Source organism: Serinus canaria, chromosome 14 (assembly GCF_022539315.1).
Source record: "Serinus canaria isolate serCan28SL12 chromosome 14, serCan2020, whole genome shotgun sequence".
In the NCBI taxonomy this organism is placed as follows: domain Eukaryota; kingdom Metazoa; phylum Chordata; class Aves; order Passeriformes; family Fringillidae; genus Serinus; species Serinus canaria.
The window spans coordinates 2,295,204-2,316,452 of NC_066328.1; the positions used below are offsets into that span (position 1 = coordinate 2,295,204).

Below are 21,249 nucleotides of genomic sequence, written 5' to 3' on the forward strand. Positions count from 1 at the left end.
CTGCCAAATAAAATCTGAGCACTGCTATAAATGATATAAATATAAAGATTGGCTATGGTGTAACATCTCGAGATGCCAGCAAGTGTGCCTGGCTTTGGAGCTCTGGGTGAGAGCAGCAGAGCTTTCCCAGCAGCTTTGGAGCCTGAGGGAGACATGGTGGGTAGGGATGTGGCTTCCTGTGCTGCCTGTCATGTTCAGGAGCTGAAGCTACGAGTGGAATAAAGAGAGAAACTGCGAAGTTGCTCTCAGTGTGCCTGAGTTATTTTTATTGGAAAGGTTTTGGCCACGTACAGTCTGTGTTGTGTATTACAGACCTAAAGGGAGGTTTATGGAATATGATTTTCTGTCTGTGAAGGAGGTTATGAGAGAGTGATCTTATCACAGGGAGCAGGAACCTGCCCTCTTCCTCAGGCTGCAGCTTGACACATTTATTTCCAGTGCTCACCCTGTGGATGGAGCCAATTGAATGGGTCGATGGCTGTGACAGCCCTGTCTGGCTGCACTGGGAGCCAAGCCTCAGGGTTTGGGAGAGGATGCAGAGCTGAGCCAGATGGGACCCAGCAGCCATCCCAGGACCACAGAGAAAGGAGCACTTTGCCCTTGTGCGCACTGGTGCCCTTCACTCTTTTTGGGGGACATTGGTGCCCCTCCATGCTGAGCAGGACATTGCCCATCCAGTGGCAATGAAATGAACTCCTGTGAATTCAGAAAGCTGTGATTAAGAGCTCCTTCTCAGGCTTTGTGTCTAGAAATAGCCCAGAACACCACAGCACAAAGTTCAAGGATGTAAAAGAAGTGCTATGTTAAATGAAATTCCGATCTTTCATTTTTTGAACAGGTTTTTGATACAGCTCAGCTTGATACAACCTGCTATTTACCAGCCTGGCCTTTAGTATTGGATCTGCTTTCCAATTATGCTTCAATTCATACACCAGTTGCAGAGGGCGTGTGTGGGTGTACGTGTGAGAGAGGGAGATTGATTTTGTTCTTTAAAAATGTGAAGTCTGCACTGACTATGAAAACCCATCAGAATTTCTAGCACTTAAATGCCATTTCCTTTCTCAGTGTGCTACCAGCACTAAGTAATGTTCACGACATCTCTCTGGCAAGTGAAGGAGTACAAGCTGCTTTTTCAGAAGTAGAATATTAATACAGATATCAGTGAAAACCAGGCTGCAGATCCTTTCCAGAAGTAAAGAGTTAAAGTGAAAGCTCAAATTACGACTTAGAAGCAAACACATAAGGTCTTAGCTGTGTTTTTCAGAAGTACATGAGTGAAAGTGGAATAAAGAGAGAGCATGTTGCTGTGTGTCGGAGTCACCTCTTCTGTCTGGAACAGCAGATTGGGGAACCCTTTGTGCCACCACTTTGCACAGATCATACTTGAATCCCTGGCTGTTTTTCCCAGCCACTGTCTTTTTTGTGCACTGCATTCCTGAGTCTTGGCAGTGCTTTGGTAGCCCAAAGGAGTGTTCTCTCTGCCTTTCTGTAGTTCTCACTGGTCATTTCTATTTCCTGTAGGTTTAAAGACCTATCTGATCTCAGGTCAGAAGGTGAAGGAGCCCCAGTGCAGCTGTTCTCAAGCTTTGCTTCCTGGCTTGGAGTCTGCAGACGGAGCCAGGACCCCGGGAACGTCGGCAGCCGACAGCTCCAGTGACCTGACCAAGACAAGCAAGCAGGTGGAAAAGCCCAAGGTGAGTTTTTCTCTCAAAGCTCAGCAGCACAGATCTCAAAGCAGGGCTGGGGAAACCTTATGGGCTTGTTTATGCACTGCTTTACATATTTACATATGTATGGGTGTGTGTACATAGAGTGACAAAACAGAGTTTGAGGGAGGAAAAATTTACCAAGTCAAATGGCTCACTCCCCACTTGGCAAACAATCCCTGAAATAAGGTGAGCACTTCTCAAAGGTGGTTTCAAATAAATATTTCTGTTTGTATTTCAGGACTGAGAGGTCAGTGATGCTTTTTCAATGGACTGGATTTTATGGGGGGGGAAGAATATGATTTATGCAGCTACTGTAACTTCTGGGATTTTCTGCTTTTGCTGCTTCTGCAGTTCCTCTGTCATGGAGGTCATGTACCTGTGAACCTTTCCATGAGTATTCAACAGACATCCCTGCAAAAGATAATTGGATTGTTTTTGTGATGGGAGAAAATGCTCTGGTGGGTTGGGAGATTGGTTTATCTGCTTGCTCTAGAAACCTATATCTGGAGCTGAGGGCAATGATTTGTATGGATTCAGCTTGGAGGAATGATGACACTTTGTTATGTTCACACCTCTCAGAAGATCTCTTGACAAGGAAATCTGTGAAACAATGTGTATTGCTTCAGAGCTTTGCTGTTACTCTCCATCTTCCATCTCAGAACAGATTTCCCAAACAACAGATGTCTATTCTCTCTTTTCATTTGTGCTGAGAATTCCTTCTCCTGGGCTGCCTGAGGTGGGCACAAATGTCAGAGCCAGGGGTGGCCATCTGCAGGTCCTGTCCTTACACTTCAGTGTGGCCAGTCCTGGCTGGATCTCTTCAACCCAGGTTTGAGACTCAGCTGACAGAGTTGATGGGAGGATAATTTTCATGCTACTTCATTTTTACTGCTTCTCATTTTTTCCTGGATTAGGAGAGCATGAGTAGGGCACCTTTACCCTGCCTCTGCTCCCAGTTTTTAGATTTGAAGGAAAAATCCTGGATTAAAGGTGAGATCAGCTGGAGGGCTGACCCACAGGGCTGGTCCAAAGTGGAGTGAGCTCCTTAGAGAGCAGGCCAGGCTCTTTAACCACAGAAGGCAACTGTAGCCATCTTTATCCCTCCCCAGAATGTGCACTGAATGTGGTTTGACACCATCCAAGTTACTGGTGATGTGTTGCTATTCCTTTTCCTGTGTAAGAAAGAATATATTTGGCATCCTCCTGGCACCAGCTTTCCAGCTCTTTCTTGCCTTTCAGTGAAGGCAATGGCAAATAAGGCAGGAAAATACATCTTAGAGCTGGGGGGAGCTGTACAGATAAACTGTGAGTGCTGCCCAGGCTCTGCTCATGCAGAGGTCCAGGTGTGGCAGTGACAGAAACTCCTTCATTTCAAGCAGTGAAGGAAGAAGAGTGTGCCAAGTGGAGCAGGATTGCTGAGCTGCCAGTGTGGAGCAGAAGGGAGAGAGGAGGGATGAAGCCAAGCAGTGAAGCTGTGGCTGCTGTTCTGAGAGACAGTGAGGATGCCTTGGGAATGTCAGACAGCAGAGGAGGCTGTGACTGAGGACTGGAACTGCAGTGGAGGATGGGACTGACCCACCTGCAGCTGGGGCTTGGTAACATTGTTATCTACAAACTTGGAGTGGTACTTGTTAAAGTGATCTGGGAGCAAAATGAAGTCTTTGGTTAAGGATCAGCTCTGTGTTTTCTGAAATGTGGGGTGATCTACCTTGCACAAGGGCAGGTACAGCTGCACCACTCTTCCTGAGCAGCTGGGATGTGATGTGGAACATGGTGCTGCCCCACTACACTTTGTCCCTGATTTTCTGTTCTGAGACTGTTGCTGGGTGTTAATTGCTATTTAGAATATCCTGAGTGGAAGGGATTCACAAGGATCATTGCAGTGCAGCTCCTGGCCCTTGAGATGTTTCATTGCTGAGTCAAAGTCTGTAGAGTGCAAAAGTACCAGTGTGGCTGTGAGTGAGAGAAGGAGAAACTAAAAGAAGCTGCTCAGAAGAGCATCTCAGACAAGTGCCAGCCCAGATTTAGCTGCCTTGGCTGCCCTGTTGTGCTCCAGCTACTGCAGAGTTTGTGTCTGGAAGTGCCTGGTTTTACTCACCACCCTCACACTGCAGCTCTGGCCAGGGATTTCCTAAGTGTCCTCACAGCTGTGATTCCTGAGCCTGCCTTGCCCCAGGGCTCTGATGCTGCAGGGTATTCTAGATGAGCCCAGGTTTCCCTGTGACTGTGTGAGCACTGCCTTAACAACCTGTTCTGTGGCTGTAGTGGCAACACAGCAGTGTGGAGCATCCCTGCCTCTCCCAGCACAGCCAGGTCCAGGGATTCCTGACTCCACAGCATGCTCTTGAGGGTAATGTGCACCAGCCTTCTCTTTGCTGGGGAGAATCACAGAATCGTGGGATGGTTTGGCCTATCTGCTTTTCCATGCCATGGAAAGGACACCTTCCTTCCACTATCCCAGGTTGCTCCAAGCCCCATCCAGCCTGGTCTTGGACACTTCCAGGGATCCAGGGGCAGCCACCACCTCACTGGGCAAACCTGTGCCAGTGTTTCACCACTCCCATTGTAAAAAATTTCTTCATTGTATTGAATCTAAATTTCCTCTCTTTTGCTTTAAATATGTATGTATGTTAAAAAAACCCCACAAGGTATGACTGCAGTTTGATCAGAGATCATGCACAATTTTTGAAAAGGAGTGGGTTTCTTTTTTACAGCTTTTGGGTTTTTCGTGAGGGTTTTTTTTAAAGCCTGCAGCTTGCTGGTAGGGTCTGGAGATAATCATTTGCAAAAGAATCATGACTTACATGCCGACTGTTTTAAATACAAAGCTGTAAATGGTGTCAGTGTAGGAGGAGATGACTCCAGCTCTGCAAAGAGACTTAAGTAGGAGAGGCAAAATTACAGGCGAGTTGAAATATTTTTATTTTAAAGGGAATAAGTGGCTATATTAGATGCAAAGGATGACTTTCACATTTTGGGCTTGAAGGGATGTTCTAGAGGACAAGATCTGCAAAGGAAAGTCAGGAGGGAGAGTGCAACAGTAATTGATCCATGAAAGGAATTGTATTTCCTCCTCTGGTGTATCTGCAGTTCATTGAACTGCAAGCCTTGTTGCAGTTTGAATGTCAATAAGGTGTGTTTACATTACTGAAATGGCGAACACAGAGGGTATGGACTCTGAGTGAATCTATAATAGCAGGTGGGTTTTTGAATGAAAACACTCTACCCTGCTTAAGTGGTTTTGGGATCAGTTTATCTTCCCTATCATCTTTTATGACATGCTTCACTTGACAGGGAATCATAAGCTGTTGTAAAAATGTTTTAATGATTGCTTGGTATGAAAACAGAAAGTCCTTTGCTTGTCTTAGTGTTTGCTGGAAGTGCATTAATGTTTTATTCATGGCACTGAGGTCACAGCACACGGAGCCTGTGAATGCCTGCAATAGAGAAGGAAGTTAATGATGTTGACTTGAACACATGGGGAAAGTCAGAGGAACTTCTGCCTCTTCCCAAAGGTCAGGCTGCTTTTCCAAGTCCTTTGTCTTCTGGCTTCACCCTGGGAGCTGAGTGTTGGAGGTGGTCTTGCTATTTATTAGCAGGATCAAACAGGGAGTGCTTTCTTCTTTTTTTGTTAGAGGCATTTGTTTTTTGTCACCATTACCTGACTTTTGGCATGGATAAATCTAAGTCTAACTCCCAGAGGGTTAGTTAGTAAGGCTTGGTAGCCCACTGGCAATTTATTTTTTAGGCCATCTAAATGCCTTCCATCAAGTGGCCAAGACATTTGTGATAGTTAGTCAGAGATTATTTTTAAACAAAACCATTTGAGAACCAACTCCACAGTTTCTTCAGCTGTGTTGGTATTTGTTCAGCCTGCACAGGTTCAGAACTGGATGTAAATTGTTTATCTGATGGCAGCTTAGGAAACCCAGAGTAGTTTCAGTGCCCAGCCTGGACTGTGTCCCTGAGGAATAGCAGACAAGACGATCTGCTGGCTGCTGAGGAGGCTCCAGGTCCTACGTGAAAGCCCTTGAGAGGCATTGGTGAGTGGCTAGATATCACAGGGAGAGTGGGCTGGGAGAAACATCTGGAAAGTAAACAAGCTGGGTGTTTTCAGGTGGGATATCAAAGGTGGAAAAGGAGCATTAGGTGAAAAGTTAGTTCTGAAAAGACTTAACATGCTGGTCTCTGAAATGGGGAGTGAACCTGGAGGCAGAAGTTGTGGGTTTGGACTAGACAGGCTTGAACATGTCCAGAACAAACAAACAGAATTAAATGGATGTTGAGTTTGTGACAAAAGGCTCAGGTTCTTGCTGGAAAACTTGCTGTGGTGTTTAGCAGCAGACTTTGGTGAGCCTGGTCACCCTGAACATCTCCAGAGCAGAGGAGATGCCAGGAGCTGCTCAGGGACCCTCTGAGCAGGATTGTGCCTCTGGAGGAGAAAGTGAAAGAACTTGGAAGATACAATTCCAGGCTTAATTCCCCTAAAGAAGATTGCATTTTTACTTGAAGGAATTAGCTTGTTTTAAAAGCTCCAATGCAGCATTTTAAGTTTCTTCCAAAGTGCACAACCTGAAACTGGTACAAATCCTGATGGTTTTGCTTTCCTTGTTCCCTGTGACATTTGCTGGGTGTTTGGCTCCAGCAGTGTAAAATAGCCTGAACTCCCCTGTCTTAGGGCTCTGTATGAAAAAGCATTTGCCTTTATTCATTTCAGATTTGTTGCTTTCCATTTCCCTGGACTGTTCATAATGCATCATGGTGTTTCATGTTTTTTCTGGATTTTGCTGTATTTTGTGCTGTCTTCTCTCCTACTGCCATTCAGATCCCCTCACAGGCAGGTTTCACCCAGGCAAATTGCACTTCTCCTACTAAAGAGTGTTTTATTCCTCTTGGGGAAGTCCTTTGCCTGTGCACAGTGATTACAGTGTATCTGTGATCTTACACTAGTGAAGCTTTCCTGGATTAGATTTAGCTTCAGCAAACAGCAAATCTGTGATTTATTTTTGAAATGGTGCATTCTGTTCCAGTCAAATTTTGCTCCCTGCCTCCCATTCTGTAGCTTTGTTTATCTTTGAACCGTGCTGCAAGTATACAAGTGGACTGAATTACGAATTGCATCATACTACAAGGACACCAGAACATTCCTGGCTAAAATTCTTTTGTCTCATTTCAGCCTTGCCCTTCATGTAGTACCACCCTTGCTCCCCCCTGCGATGTCAGCATAGATGAAGGAGCTATCCAAAATGGTTGTCAGGATGAGCATAAAAACAGTACGAAGGTAATTGAAGTATTTCTCACTTGCCTTTTCCCCTTATTTTTCTGCTTCCCCCAGCTTTCTTATTTTTTCACCAGTATTCCTTTATCTAAGCTCTTCAGCAGCAGAACTGATTCTGATTTTGATTTTTCATTTGTGTTCAAAAATTTAGCTGAGTCTCCCTGCCCCAGCTTTCAAAATTTTAGTAATTTTGTGGGCTCAACTTGATCCTGAGAAGGACCTAAAATTTGGATTCTTTGAACTATGCTGATGGTACCCAAAGAGGGAGGCCCAAGGAGCACTCCCACACTCTCCATCCTCACACCAGCAGGCTGGGTCAGCTCACCACAAGTTCTGTGTCTCGCCAGCATCTTCTGCATCACCGCTCTAAGACGAGGTCATTCCTATTCACACATGAAATTCACAGCTTTAAGTCGGTTTGCATCCTTTCCTGACCTACAGAAACAGCCTCTTTCGTATTCCTTGTGCTGCTGCCATGCTTGGTTCCTTGCCTGCTGCTTTGATACTCTCACTGAAGCCACCTAATTCCTGTGCTATGCCGGACATTGCCTGTTTGTAATCCTGTTTGTGACCTTTGCAGCCTCTCTGCTCTGCCTATTCCCTCTCACTCCTGCCTGAACATTAAGCTAAATGCAGACTGAGGACCAGTGCTCGTTTTCTGGTTGTTATATATTCAAATAAGTATAATGTTTTCCCTCCCTGGGGAGAATCACTTCATGGACATGCTCTGAGACGGTGAGCTTGTTCTTCATGTATGCCTTACAGCTCTTCTCACCAGTAAAGCTGATTGAAAACCTTGCCAGCATTGTTGCCAGTGCTGAGCCACTGCATTAATCTGTGTTTGTCCCTCTCTGTACTTGACATGTTGTCTCATGCTGAAACTGTAAGCTCAGAAGCAGGGCCTGCCTTACTGGGCTGTAGGGGTGTGTTACACAGCAGTTCTGTGCCAGAGTTCCAGGAAACAGCCTAAGAAAAGAATAAAATCCTGATCCCTTGAGCCCTGAGGGAGGTTGTCAGCAGGGACTTGTCTCAAACCAGCTGGAGATCTCTAAGACAGAGAACATGTGGGAGATCTGCCTGGGCTGCCAAGATGGTAGGCAGGAGATGCTTCTTCCCCAGGTGGCCTCTGCCCACATGCAGGGATCTCCAAGAACCGACTGAAGAGGGATTGATTGTCCTTAGGTGCCAACTGCCTGGTTTAAATTGCTTCCTACTGTACCTGCATTGGCTTCATGTGGGTGAGTCAGCAAGTCAGCAGACCTTCCTTGGAGGAGATTTGGATGCAGAGTTGAGGATGAAGTCTGTGATTGCACTGGAGGAATTCCAGTGGAGCCCAGATCTCACGTCCTTCTTTTGTTTGGTTCTGTTTTTGCTCAGCCAAAAATGGGAGCTGTGTCATGGCTGTCAGTAAGTCTGGGATGCCTGTTCAACTGAAAGCTCAGAGAACAGCCACTCATGCACAGAGTTGCTGTGGCATTTGGTTCCCAAGATTTCCTTGCAGCCTCAGCTCTCTTGGGAAGAAGAGACGTAAGCTCCCTCTGCCCATCTCTGTTCCCTTCCCACAGCCCATGCTGCCCTCAGGTCCCCTGTCTTTAGGGAATGTTCATGATGTTTAATCATTTCCTTGGACTTGCAAGGCTCCCAGCAGCCTCTGGAGCTTCCTTGTCTCTTGATGAGAGGAAACTCCACACAAGCCTCCAAGTTCTCAGGGAAACCCTGCAGCCTGTTGCCTTCAGAAGTCCCAGTAACGTTGGAGCTAACAACATTTAATAAATAGGGATTTTCTCCTACACAAACAGTTTCATACTCTAATCCCTGCCTGTTAAGATTAACAGAGCACAGAGAAACCTTGAGCTGACTGAAGGGAAGAATTTTCTTGGGGATTTGAGCCTTTGCCAAGGAGCTAAAGAGAAAGTCCATGCTGACCTTCTTTGAAAGAGAGAAATTTTCACTGCATTTTTCAGATGATCTTGAGGAACAGCAGGGAAAGCAGACAGTGCCTAGGAGTCCGAATCTTTTATTTGAGCTGATCATGGTAAAAACTATGAGTTCTTGGTTTCTGCTTTTCAAATAACAAGTGGCTGGAGTGGTGAGGAAGGGGAGAAAGATTGTTTCACAGGGGGGAAAAAAGATGGTAACTGTGACTTTCAGTTTTTCTTTAGGCCTCAGATTGTTCTGGGAGATGCTCCAAGCAAATAGAATCTTTAACATAAGTTAAGAAAAACCAACCCACCAACCAGTGAAGGCTCTTCACAAAGAGCTGGTTGATCAGTTGATTTGGTTTCCCTTTGCTAGTCCTCCTCCCTCCAAGACCAGAGGGGTTTGCCCTGGCTCTGCAGGATGCTCCATAGCCCTGCTCCCTCTGGGCAGGCTGGATAACCTGGCAGGGGTCTAGGAGGATTTGCTCAGGAGCTGCTCAGTGTCTTCTCTTAGAAAAGAGCCTGGTGACATTTTATGTGAGAAATTCTTGTGCCTCTGCCTTCCAGGAGTGTCCCTCTGTCCCCTGCTGTGCCCCTGCTGGAGTCTGTGGCTGCAATCCCCTTTCCCTTCTGGTGATTATGGTCTGCAGCAAAGCATTGGCAGCACACCAAGGAAACCACCCCATTTCCTATTCCTTCCTCAGCTGCTGTCCCTGTGCTGGGAACACCTGCAAGCTGCCAGAACAACTGCTGTGAGGGCTAGAAGGGACCAGACTGGGACTCCTTCCATCTCCTGGCTCCCAGCACGTGGCTCTGGGGCTCACCCAGGCCAGGGCAGCCCGCAGGGTGGGGATCCCCATCCCCGGGAGGGAGGAGGAAGGGGAAGCACAACCCACCTCCCTCCTGCTTTTCCTGGAGCTCCAGGGAACCATTCCAACCCACCTTGTTATGCCTTTAGCTCTAGAGGTCTTGGCTGTGACAGGAGCCAAGCCCAAGGACTTCCTGGCTCATCCCTGTACAGGGTTCTCCTGCTGCCCCCTCAGTCTTGTCTCTCCTTGGCTGTGTCTGAACCTTTCCTTTCACCTGTCTTGTGTTCATGTGCCTCCTTTGCTTCACAGGACACATCACAAAGGAAATGGAATTGATTTTGCACGGGCAGCCAGAAAGAAGATATTTTTTAACTTTAACTAAGTTGATTTTACAATGTCAGTAGCATATTTCAGCACGTGGTTGGGGTGGTGATGATATTTATGGTATTTATTTATGGTCACTGTGGTGGCATCCAAGAATAGTCTTCTGGAGGAGCTTGTCACTTCTGTACAAGCAGGAATGGAGAAACTTCTGTCATGAGTGGGCTTCAGGATGAGGATAAATGCTACATGATAGGTGATAAGATATGGAGGGGGGAGATGAACACTCAAATATGCCAAGTTTGCTCTGTGTTTGCATTTGAAAATGATCCTGACTAACTGCAGTTCATTTTCATTCTAACCACACTTAGCTGTCTAATTCTTTTGGAATTGCTTCAGTACATATTGGTCTAGGTCAAACAAAATGTAAAAGAGGGAACTTCAGGCTCCACAAAAATGGAATTATTTTTGTTTAAAAGTAATTTGTGCTCTCCAATGACAGCAGAATTGGTGATAATGTGTACCTAAACCATGTTGTAGGCTGTTGTGAAAGTTAATACAAAGGCAAAAGAAAACCAGAAAAATAATTATGTCTTAGAGAAGGAAATGTAGTTTATTTACAGGAGTTTTTGTTGTAGAATGAGATGTACAAAAGGGCTGATCCCACAGGTGGGGGAGAGGGAGAACCTCTGGGAAAGCAGCTGGCCTGTAGTGGTCAGGGGAAGGATCAGCAAGGGCTGGCAGAGTGAGCTGTCTCATGACCCAGGGAGAGTCAGCACAATTTAATGGGTATTTAAGAAGCTTTCTAGAAGAGTCTTAACCATAAGATGAGTGAATGAAATTTGGGCTTGTGGTTGGTTGTCACTGAGTGGGTGAAAATGGGCTTTGTTTTCTGCTCCTTGCAGAGGTGGTTCAGAGAAGGCACAAAGGTGGCACCTAAGGAGGCACAGGGGAGGTGTGGGAGATGCAGGCACAGGAAGTGGGGCTGGGCTCAGGGCAGGGCCAGCTTGGGCTCTGTGGCCAGGGCAGAGCTCAGGGTGCTGAGGGAAGAGCTCCTCTCAGTTTGTGTTCCTTGCACCTCTCCTGTCTGTTCTGCTGACATTCCCTGGGTGTGTTTTGCTCTCTGCTGTCCAGGCTCCAGGAGGACACAGCCCAAAGACCCAGAATGGACTTCTGAGTCCTCCCCAGGAGGAGAAGCTCAGCAACAGCCAAACCTCTCTGTATGAGATGCTGCAGGAGAAGGGGCGCTGGGGCGGGGTGAGCCTGGACCAGTCAGCTCTGCTCCCCCTGAGGTTCAAAAACATCAGGGAAAAGACAGATGCCCACTTTGTGGATGTGATCAAAGAAGACAGGTAAGGAGGATGGAGCTGTGCAGTGGAAAACCCTGTAAAGGTGAGAAAGCAGTACTGGGAGCCCATATCTTTAGCATTTGTGTGCTTTTTTTGTCTTTCAGTAATTGTTGTCAACATATATAATATTTTAAGTTTCTTGATTTTAGTCTTTATTCTGCTTAAACTACAGTAGAAACCTGATGTCAGAAACTTTCTGTTTAAAATAAGTAAAACCAGTTTTTCATTGCTTCCAGGGTGAACAGTCCTCCTGTCAGTCCTCCTTCAGCTGAGTCTTTGAAGGGGAAATTGCTCTTTAAATCACTTGTCATGAAGTTGAACTCCATTTTATAATCCAAAGTCCTCTTAATGCATGTAGTGTGTACCTTCCTCTGCAGTTTAAGGTGTAACTTGAAATCTGAACCACAAACCTCACATTTTTTATAGTAAAAGAAGAATGTCTGACAACATGTTACTAATGAAATCCTACAGGGCTTGGAAGCAGAATTAATGGAAGTGAATTCTCATGGACTTACTATCTACTTAGCTATTGTAAAATGAGTTTCTCTCTCTGTTTCAAACAAAAAAGCTTATTTTGGGCAGAAGAAATATTCTTCAAAATTCAGAAGTGTGGGGTGCCTGTCTCCATTATGGCAGTGACTTGACTGGAGCAGTTAAACAGATAGCTGGAGTTTCTTATTATTTGTGGCTATTTTTATTTTTATTTCATTGCTTCCACTCAGATTGAGGGTATTTTATCTAATATCCTTGAAACTGTGTTCTCCTGTGGACTCAGCTGTTTGGAGCAGGGATATCCTCACCTTTACCCTCTCCAGTCTCTTACCTAGATTTTGTCAGTTTACCTTTCTCCTGTTGCCACTTGAGTCAAAATGTAGGGTTGTTACTGTTTTTCTCAGTGTGTGGTCTGTCATCAGTGGCTGAGAATGGAGGTTTAGCTGATATTTCCAAATATTAGAAAATAGATGATTTGGGACTGTCCAGATGTTGGCAGAAATCAGCCAGAACAAATAGGAATATTTTTTAAAATGTAACCAGCACTCTGCAAACTGTAAGTTATAGAAGTAGCTTAATTTATGCAGTTGGCCTGCTGAAGATATCTCACTCAAGTTCTTGTGTTCTGGTGCTTTCCTCCTCCACTCCCAAAATGGGTATTTTTTTCTGATTTGGAAGAAGAAGTACCATGATTTGAGATCAGTCAAAGCCTGGCTTTTTTTTTGGTCCCAATTAAATATCATTATTACCATATTAAGTGGGCCATTTCTTGTTGCCAGGGAAACTTCTCTGCTGAGTTCAGTTCATGTAAACATAACTTTCCAAAAATAATCTTCTGATTAATTAGATCTATGCAAAATGCTTCAAGCCTACCAGTTTACACTGATTTTTTCAACATTTCTCAATGAGAAATGATATGGAAAAAGCCATTTTAAAAATGTTCTTGGTCCCCTTCTGTAAAACGTAATGTTGGTCTTAATGAATCCAGTATTTATGAGGATTTTTGAATGAGAATTTGAGGTGTCTCAAGGAGGGGACCAAACTTCCTTGTGGTCATTTTACAGGAATTCCCATTTTCACTGAGTTCTGCAGTGTTGGTTTGATGCTGTTGCAAAGCCAAGTGATCTTCCCTGAGCACTGAGCAGTGATTTCCACTGCAGGGCACTTGGATAGAAATTCCTGGGAACAGAGAATACTTAACCCAGATATGGTGATAAAGTGCATCCACAGGCTTCCTGCAGAGCTGGGAAGGGTTAAACATGTCCTGGGGGAGTTCAGGGGCCTGTGGACTGCATTAGGAAGCTGAAGCTGCCTGGGGCTAGCTGGGAGGAAATGCTGGGCACTGGGGATATTGAGCTCAGCTGTGTGCCTGAGAGGTTCTTGCATGCCAAGATTTCACCTTGGAGCTGATACCTCGGCACAATTCCAATGTTCTTTAACAATAATATTAATAAAGACAGTATTAGTGTGGCTTGTTTCTGTTAGTACATTACAAAAGAGTCCTTTTATGAAAGTAACCAGTTCTTACAACTTGATTCTCTATATTTGACAAACAGTGAATCCTTTCAGCTTCGAGTCTGGCTTTACTTGTATAAAAATCCTGTTCTTTGTTCATTGTAACCTGCAGATTATTGTGCTCTTTAAAAGAAAACTGTAGTGTAAGAGTTAGGATGTTTGAATTTAATTTCACTGGGAATATCCTCAATGGATTCTTGCTTTGAGGATTTTTGTTTCCAACAAAAATTAGGTATTAGGTTATAAACCTTCTGAAGTACAAGAAGCAAGTGCTGGTATGCTGATCAGGGCAGTACTCACAATGATCTCTTCAGACTTCCAGAGCAGAATCTCAGGGATGTCTGAAGCTCCCCAGAGCTGGGTTCTGTGCAGTCCTTCATCCCCTCCTTGGGGCAGTTTCTTGTTAAAATACTTTTTCATTATTTTAAAATTTGTTCGTTTCTTTCATTTCCCACTTCCCAGTCTTGCTTGATCTGGGGAACACCCTGTGCTGGGAGGCAGAGGCCTCCTGGGAAACAGATTATGTACTTGACTGTTTCATCAAGTGGGATCTTCCTTTTGGAGACAGAATGAGCTGACAGGGAGCTGAGAAGGCCCCAGAACTGCTGCCTTCAGCCTGGCTCCATCGTGTTCCACCTTGTGTATCGTGCTGCACTGTGGAGCTGGACTGATCCTCCTACACCCTTCACCAGCACAGCAGCACCATCACCACCTCCAGCAGGAAGAAAGGGGATTCAACAGCACTTTAAAAAAAAACAACCCAAAAGCTTTAAAAATTTTTATTGTAAGATGCTCTTAGAAATGTCTAAGAAAGGTGAGGAATGAAGACAAGAATGAAAGAGAGAGGGGTGACTCAAGTGAGAGTATCCTGATATTCTTAATGTATTGGCCAAGACCAGAATGTTCAAAGGTTACTGAGTATTGGCCATATTCATGCTTAGACTCCTTTGTCTTCTCTAGCATCAGTCTAGGAATGTGTGTTTGGTTGATCTTGCATCTCAATTTAAAAAAATGCTTCCCACATGCCATCTTGTGCTGGGAGCTTCCAGGAAACCTCTTAGGCAAGAGTTCCATAAAAATAAACAGAAAATAACCCCAAAACCAAACCCCCTTAAAAAAAGAATTCAGACACAGACAAGCTCTGTAGGATCTTTCTTTCAGCTTCTTCATCTGCTTGGAATTTGACCTCATGTGCATCTCTGGTTTTTGCTCAGAGGCACCAGCTGGGAATTGCCCACTCTGCCTGGGGCTGTGGTGCTGCAGCTCCCCAGGTGGGAATAGCTCTGGGAAAGGAGCCTTAGATTCAGAGAAATTTTAGAAACAGTTCCCTGTAAATAACACATGGAATCAGCTGGTTGAAAATGAGAGGAGGTTCACAGGCAGGGAGGAGTGTGTTTGGAAGCTGCACAGAGCAGGGGGGACGGGCTGGCCCAGCCACAAGTGCCACAAGCAGCTGTGACCTTGCTCTGTGACCCTGGGCATGGAGCACTCAGTGCTCTCGAGTCCCTTCAGCTCCCTGGCACCAAGCACCATCAGGAAACTTCATTCATAAACCTCATACTGCTGATGAAAAACTCAGACAGCTTCTTAGTTTTCTTCCAGAAGATGGGGAATAAACCCAAATTCCAGTGACTGAAGCCTCTTTTATGTTGTTGTGGGATTTTTTCACCTTCTGTAGAAAAGGTGAAGGTGGAGGAGGGCATAAACACCCTCTGGTAGATGCTGCCTCTGGGTTCCTTAGCCCTGATGTCATTAGTTGTCACTGCTGTTGTTGATAGTGCTGGTCATTCCAAATCTCCCATTGCAGAAGTAAATCTCAGCTTTCCATCTCTTCTCTGCAGCCTGGATCATTAAGGGAATGTTCCCAGATGAGTTACTGAGTTATTTTAGTGTCTGAAATAACAAGAAACTGCTGTTTTCTAAAATGGGCAATGGGTTTTTTTCTCCCCCATAACAGTTTGTCACCTTTCTCATCCTTGGCTTGCTTTGAGCCATAGAATTCCACCCCAGACACAAATATCCCACAGCCACGTGTCTCCAGAGGCTGTGTGTCTGTAGCAGCAATTAACCTTTACTATTTGCTGGCTTATGTTACAATTATCTGTACTCATCAGTTGGATCTGTTAAATTTCTGGAAGGACTTGTTAGACTCTTCCTGGAAGTATAAAAGCTTGCTTTTTTTTGTGGAATATTTCCTTTCACTGAGCAAGTGATGTGGGTAAGAAGATACTTTGGTGATCAAGAAAGAAGAAAAACCGCAGGAACTTCAAAGCCAAGTGCCAGCATCCCTAGAAACAGCAGCCACAGTCTGGGGGGGGCTAAAGGAGGTACAGCTGAACAAACTGATGTTGATTTTGTCTTCTCTCTTCAGCCTCATGAAAGATTACTTCTTTAAACCACCTATTAACAAGCTGAGCCTCAACTTCTTGGATCAGGATTTGGAGATGGCCTACAGGACGAGCTACCAGGAGGAGGTGTGTTTCTACTGGCATTGGTTTCTGTCTGTAATCTGTCTAAGCCACTGTCTGTCCTTGGGTTTTTAACACATTTTGTTGCAGTTGTTTCATGAGAAGGGTCATGAAATGTCAAATGTGATTTGCTGCTTGATAGTGCTGCCTCTGAAGAGTCTCCTTTCAGTTTATTGTAGAACTGTGGAATGGTTTGGGTTGGAAAGGACCATAAAGCTCATCCCATTCCAACCCCCTGCCATGGGCAGGAACACCTCCCACTGTCCCAGGTGCTCCAAGCCCTGTCCAGCCTGGCCTTGGGCACTGCCAGGGATCCAGGGGCAGCCACAGCTGCTCTGGGCACCCTGTGCCAGAGCACAATTCCTTCCCAATATCCCATCCAGCCCTGCCCTCTGGCAGTGAGAAGCCATTCTCCATTGTCCTGTTACCCCAGGCCATCATCCAAAGTCCCTCTCCAGCTCTCCTGGAGCCCCTTTAGGCCCTGGAAGAACTCTGTCCCTGGAGCCTTCTCTTCTCCAGGCTGAACACCCCCACATTCCAAGCCTGCCATCAGAGGGAGATGCTCCAAGGGAGTTTCAGCCCTTGGAGCATCTTTTGCCCTGAGTCTACTCCAGTGTTTGGGCTGGAAATGTGAGGTACACTGATTTTCTCCATGTTCAGGTTAATGTTCCAAGTCTTTAGGGTGGCCAGAGAACCATGCTGAGATGCTAAAGGACCAATTGCTGCTTGTCTTCTCATCAAATATTCTAACTTTGAGAATGGTAACTTGGAATTTGATTCTTGTTTAGTCACAGTTTCATGGTTATCCCTGTGGAATCCAAACCTGTGCTGAATTCAAATGTCCTAATTCCATAAGTGTGCAGCTCAAAACACTGGAATTGTAAGGAGCAGTAAATTGTAAGAAACTTGGTGTTTTCTTCAGGATTCTGCACTGAGTCTAAAAACTCCTTCATTCCCTTGGGGGCTAATAATATCACAGGCTTTCCACAGCACTGGATTTTCCTGCCTGGCTGATAGGAACTGGCAAGATAGTTTAAGTTTACCTAAAGTGACATTAGGTGTCAGTTAGAACTGAGGCTGCATTTCCACCAGTAGCTGAAAAATTGCTGCCAGGAAAAGGCAATTGCTCTGCCCCCCATGCTCCTCCTCCCTGCTCCCTCTAATGCCTCTGGTGCTTCTCAGCCTTCCCCGCTGTGAGCAGTTCATTTACTGGCCTAGCATGAAATATTCATGGTTTGTTTTTCTGTTTGGGGCTCTTCTCTTTCCATCTGGGGCTGTTTTGTGCTGGGTGGAAGCAGCAGCAGCTCTGGAGGGGTTGGCAAGTGCCCGAGGCAGCATGAGATAAGAGATAAGCGTCCGGCAGCAGGAAGGGGAGTGGGCCCTTCCCTTCCAGCAGCCTGAGCTGCACAACTGCATCAGGATAAATTAGGGGTGGGTTTCTTTTCTTCCCAGTGTGTCCTGCATCTGAGGGCAGCAGGATTTCTGCTTCTGCTGTTTGTTGCTTTCAGTTCTGGGCATTGTTGTCACATTCTCCTTAGCAGTATTTGCTTATTTTCCAATACTTCAGGTGACACCTCACTTAATTTACTGGATTTTAGCAAAGGAAAGCCCAGTTGTGTTGCAGTTCAGTCTCTTTACTTTGGTCAGGAGCTCCATGCTCATCCTGCAGCACTGTAACTTAGTGGTGTCTCTCTGCATAAAGTTCCTATATTAACAACAGGGAGAAACTTCCTGTGGGATGCAGCCTGCAAAATTTGCAAACTGTAAAGAAAATAGTAAATCAAGTAGTTTCCAGTGGAAAGATTGGAAAGAGAAGCAAAGCAGAGACAGTAAAGCATATACAGATGGATGTATTAATGTAGCTGTGTAGGAAATTCCTAGAAAGAGCAGAAATGTGGCCTGTGCATTTTGTTAGTGGCAAGCTAATACTTTGAAAATTATTACATAAACCTCCTTGAAAGTGGGAATTTTCACTCTCTCATAGTAGGTCTACAACACTGGGGCAAAAACCTGTTAAAGTTTTAATGTGAGCAGAGTTTTGGTTCAAAACAGCAATGAAATCTTCTTTTGGAGAGTGAAAAGATTTGACAACAGTCCAGGTTCTCTCATGGCCTGACAGTCAGTGCTGCTAAAAGTGACTTGCAGCACCCCTGAATTCACCTCTGATTATACAGTGCCAGCTGCAGGCTCAGGTTGTGATCCCTCTCTGGAATCAGCTCTGCTTCCCAAGAGCCTCAATCTGTTCTCATTTGGAAATGAAGGCACTGCTTAGCCCTGTTAGAGCATCTTTAAGGCTGTCCCTTGGGGACACAGTGCTGCTTCCCTTAATTCAATTGATGGCACTTTGTGTGGATGAACAGGATTCTGCCACCCCTTCAAGTTAAAAGGTCATTTTGGCACTGAAGTGATGCTGGCTGGATTTGTTAGGTTGCAGAGAGGTACAAATGAGGAACAACTTTGTTTCCCAGTATTGCTGAGGACAGGAAGTGCTCTGAGGAACAAAAGAAACTTCCAAATTAAACCAGAGTGCTCCAGCTTGGCACCTTCATGGTGACATTGATAACATAATTTCTGGTGTTCTTTGGAGCTTGCTTTCTAAACTTGGGCGGGTACAAACACTCCTGGGACTGGGCTCACCTTCATAAGCCAGCATGTGGAGCTCATGATCTGGTTTTCAGCAGGACTGGCCGTGGTGGAACAAAGCACAGCTGCACAAGCACTGGGCCAGGCCAGGATGGGGTGGGAATGTGGGGTGAGGGGTTATGGTAGAACAGGACTGGATGTCCTGGGCTCTGGTCAATTTGGATTACACAGCTTTTAATCTGGTCTGAAAGGGAAATGTGAATTCTGCCACAGGAGTTGTGTCTGTGGAATGGTGTGAGGAGGGTTTTTTTAAGGTTAAAAAGGTTATAGTAAAATCTGTGGTTATTTTAAAATAAAATAATAGAAGAAAATAGCCCATAATTTATCTTCTACTTATTATATTTATGTTTCTTTGCACAGAATAGTCAGTTTTCGTGTTGTTTTATTTCTATATCATAATAGTGTGTAAAAGTCACCCCAGGCCTGGGGGTTGTGCCACCAATACTTCTTCTCAACATGGTCTGCTCAGAGAACTGTGACACCATCAAACCACCTCTTCTTGCTTCTTGTTTCCAACCAGTGCTTATGCTGGATTAATGAAGTGGCCAAAATTTCTTCAATCCTTTATTTGTTAGGAGCTGCTGTTCATCATCAATTGAATTCAGCAAAACAACATTTATTCCTTTCCATCCCTTCCCTCAATCCCTGTGCTCCACACAGGTTATAAGGAATGCTCCAGTGAAGACATTTGCCAGTGCAACCTTCAGCTCTCTCCTGGACGTGTTCCTGTCCACCACAGTCTTCCTCATCCTCTCCATCACGTGTTTCCTGAAGCACGGCATGGTGGCATCCCCGCCACCTCCCGCCGCCGTCGCCGTCTTCGTCATCGCCATCCTGCTGGAAGTGCTGTCCCTTGTCGTCTCCATCAGGTAAAGAAAGTGTGACAAAGCCTGCAGGGAGAGCTGCAGCTGTGCCTGGCTCAGGGACATTTTGTTTGACAGCATCCCAGGAGCTGGCTGGGGTGGGCTGTAAGGTTTGAGGAGCAGAGGCGGTGCAGCCAAGGCTCGGGCACAGCCTGTGCAGGGAGAGCTTGGCTGCAGGAATTGCAGCAGGACTGGGACTCTGATAGAGGTCACACAGGGAAATCGAATCTGCAGCCCATCCCTGCCCCTCTGACTGTTCTTGGGATGCCATATGGTCTGTCTTCTCTCTTCACAGGACTGTCAGAATTCAAACAGAAAACTTTGATCTCTCCTGCAAACAAACCCACCCAGAAAACTGCTCCTTTAAACTCCAAGATAAAAGTACAGAGTTCTGGGGTTAAAACTGACATCATGTGTCATAGCTGCAAAGAGCAATGCTGCCCTCAAAGAAGGAAAGAAGAGAAATTGCTAAAGGCACATTGTGTCTGTCCAGAATTTTTTTTTTTAATTTCATGGGTTAACACTGAGATAGTTCATGTTTTCTGTGTCTGACATAGAACAGGAGTCCAGTGTTTCCTCAGAAGGGAAGGGGCACTGTTCTGTCTCTGCAGAAGGGGTGGCACTTGGCAGGGCTGTGCTCAGAGGTGCCAGCCCCACACCTGAGCCCTTGTCCTGCCCCTCAGCCTCTCCTGTGCCCTCAACCTTGGCTGCAGGTGCCAGGTTTTTAACAGCAGCTCCTCATTCCCCATTTGTGCCCAGTCACCCCCAGTGCTGGGCTGTTCTGGGCTTCCAGGACACTGCTGTGGTGACTCCTCCATCCCCAGGGTTACTCAGAGCACTTTGTTCAGTGCAGCTCATGCTCTCCTGGGTGTAACCTGTCATTGACCCAGGTGATCGACCTGTTAATGAGCTGATTCTTTGTCTGGACCTGTGGGAGCCAGTTCACTCTGCCCTCCTCATCCTGGTGTTCCCTGCACTTCCCTGGCACAACAGCAGGATAAGGGTGGTGTGTGCAAATAGGTGTCCTCTCCTGGGGTTCTGCACATCTGTCAGGAATGTGTCAGTCCAAATGCTTTTGTAATCATGAGCTGGAAGCAATTTCGGCTGCTGTTTCAAAAGAAACAAAATATTGCAGTTTGCACTCTCATTTTGGCTTTGCAGGGTCGAGTTTAAAAAATAATTAATGCTTTGGTCACTGAATGAATTTGTACTTCACTGGGCATATAAATGTGTGCAAGTGGATTTACATCAAAGCTGGCATGTGGAGTGGAGAGAAGCCATCTATGAAATGCTTTAAAAATAGCATTTCTTAGCAGGTGTGTTGGGTTGTTGCAATTTGAATAGTTTTTAGAAAATCTAGAAATTCAGAGAGCTAAAAGCTGTACTGGGAGATGGTTGAACTGGCAGAGCTGTCATTCTAAACTGTGGTAATTATTGGTGTGTCCTCTCTCTTGCATCGGAAATGCACTTTCCCCTTTACAGAAGTTTCTGTACTCTGGTTGGGGTGGGGCAGAAGTTTAATTTCAGGCAGTTTTCAGGCAGCTCTTTCAGGTGGTCTGGGTTTGGTGGCCATGAACTTGTTCAGCTGGGAACAGCTCAGCCACTACTTTTCAGAAGTGCTGTTTTCTGCTGTCCAGGTGTATTTGGAGAAAATTTGTGTTCACTTGCTTTACAGGTGAATTCTTACTTCATTTTAGTATTTTTCAATTTGTTGTCCCCACAGGACATTGCTTTTGCCTTATTTTGTACATTTATAAAAATGATTGCTATAACCTTAGAAATATTTATAGGTCGATACATAAGGTTTTATTGCAGTCCTGCTCTGTAATTGGTGGTTTATGGATTCCTTAAGGAGAAGAAAAATTGTTGTTTTCAGTCTATAC

The 21,249-nt window shown here is 45.3% G+C and overlaps 1 protein-coding gene across 2 annotated transcripts in view; it reads left to right on the top strand.

Moving 5' to 3' along the window:
* ADCY9 (adenylate cyclase 9) overlaps positions 1–21,249 on the top strand; it is an 82,868-nt gene that overhangs the window by 43,660 nt on the left and 17,959 nt on the right. Inside the window, exons 2-6 of one of the 2 annotated variants that reach the window (XM_009091985.4) lie at positions 1,522–1,694; positions 6,886–6,990; positions 11,171–11,388; positions 15,764–15,866; positions 19,164–19,372. In XM_009091985.4, the coding sequence (XP_009090233.3) occupies positions 1,522–1,694; positions 6,886–6,990; positions 11,171–11,388; positions 15,764–15,866; positions 19,164–19,372 (808 nt within the window). The remainder of the gene's footprint in view (positions 1–1,521; positions 1,695–6,885; positions 6,991–11,170; positions 11,389–15,763; positions 15,867–19,163; positions 19,373–21,249) is intronic. The other variant, XM_018916139.3, reaches the window with a different exon arrangement.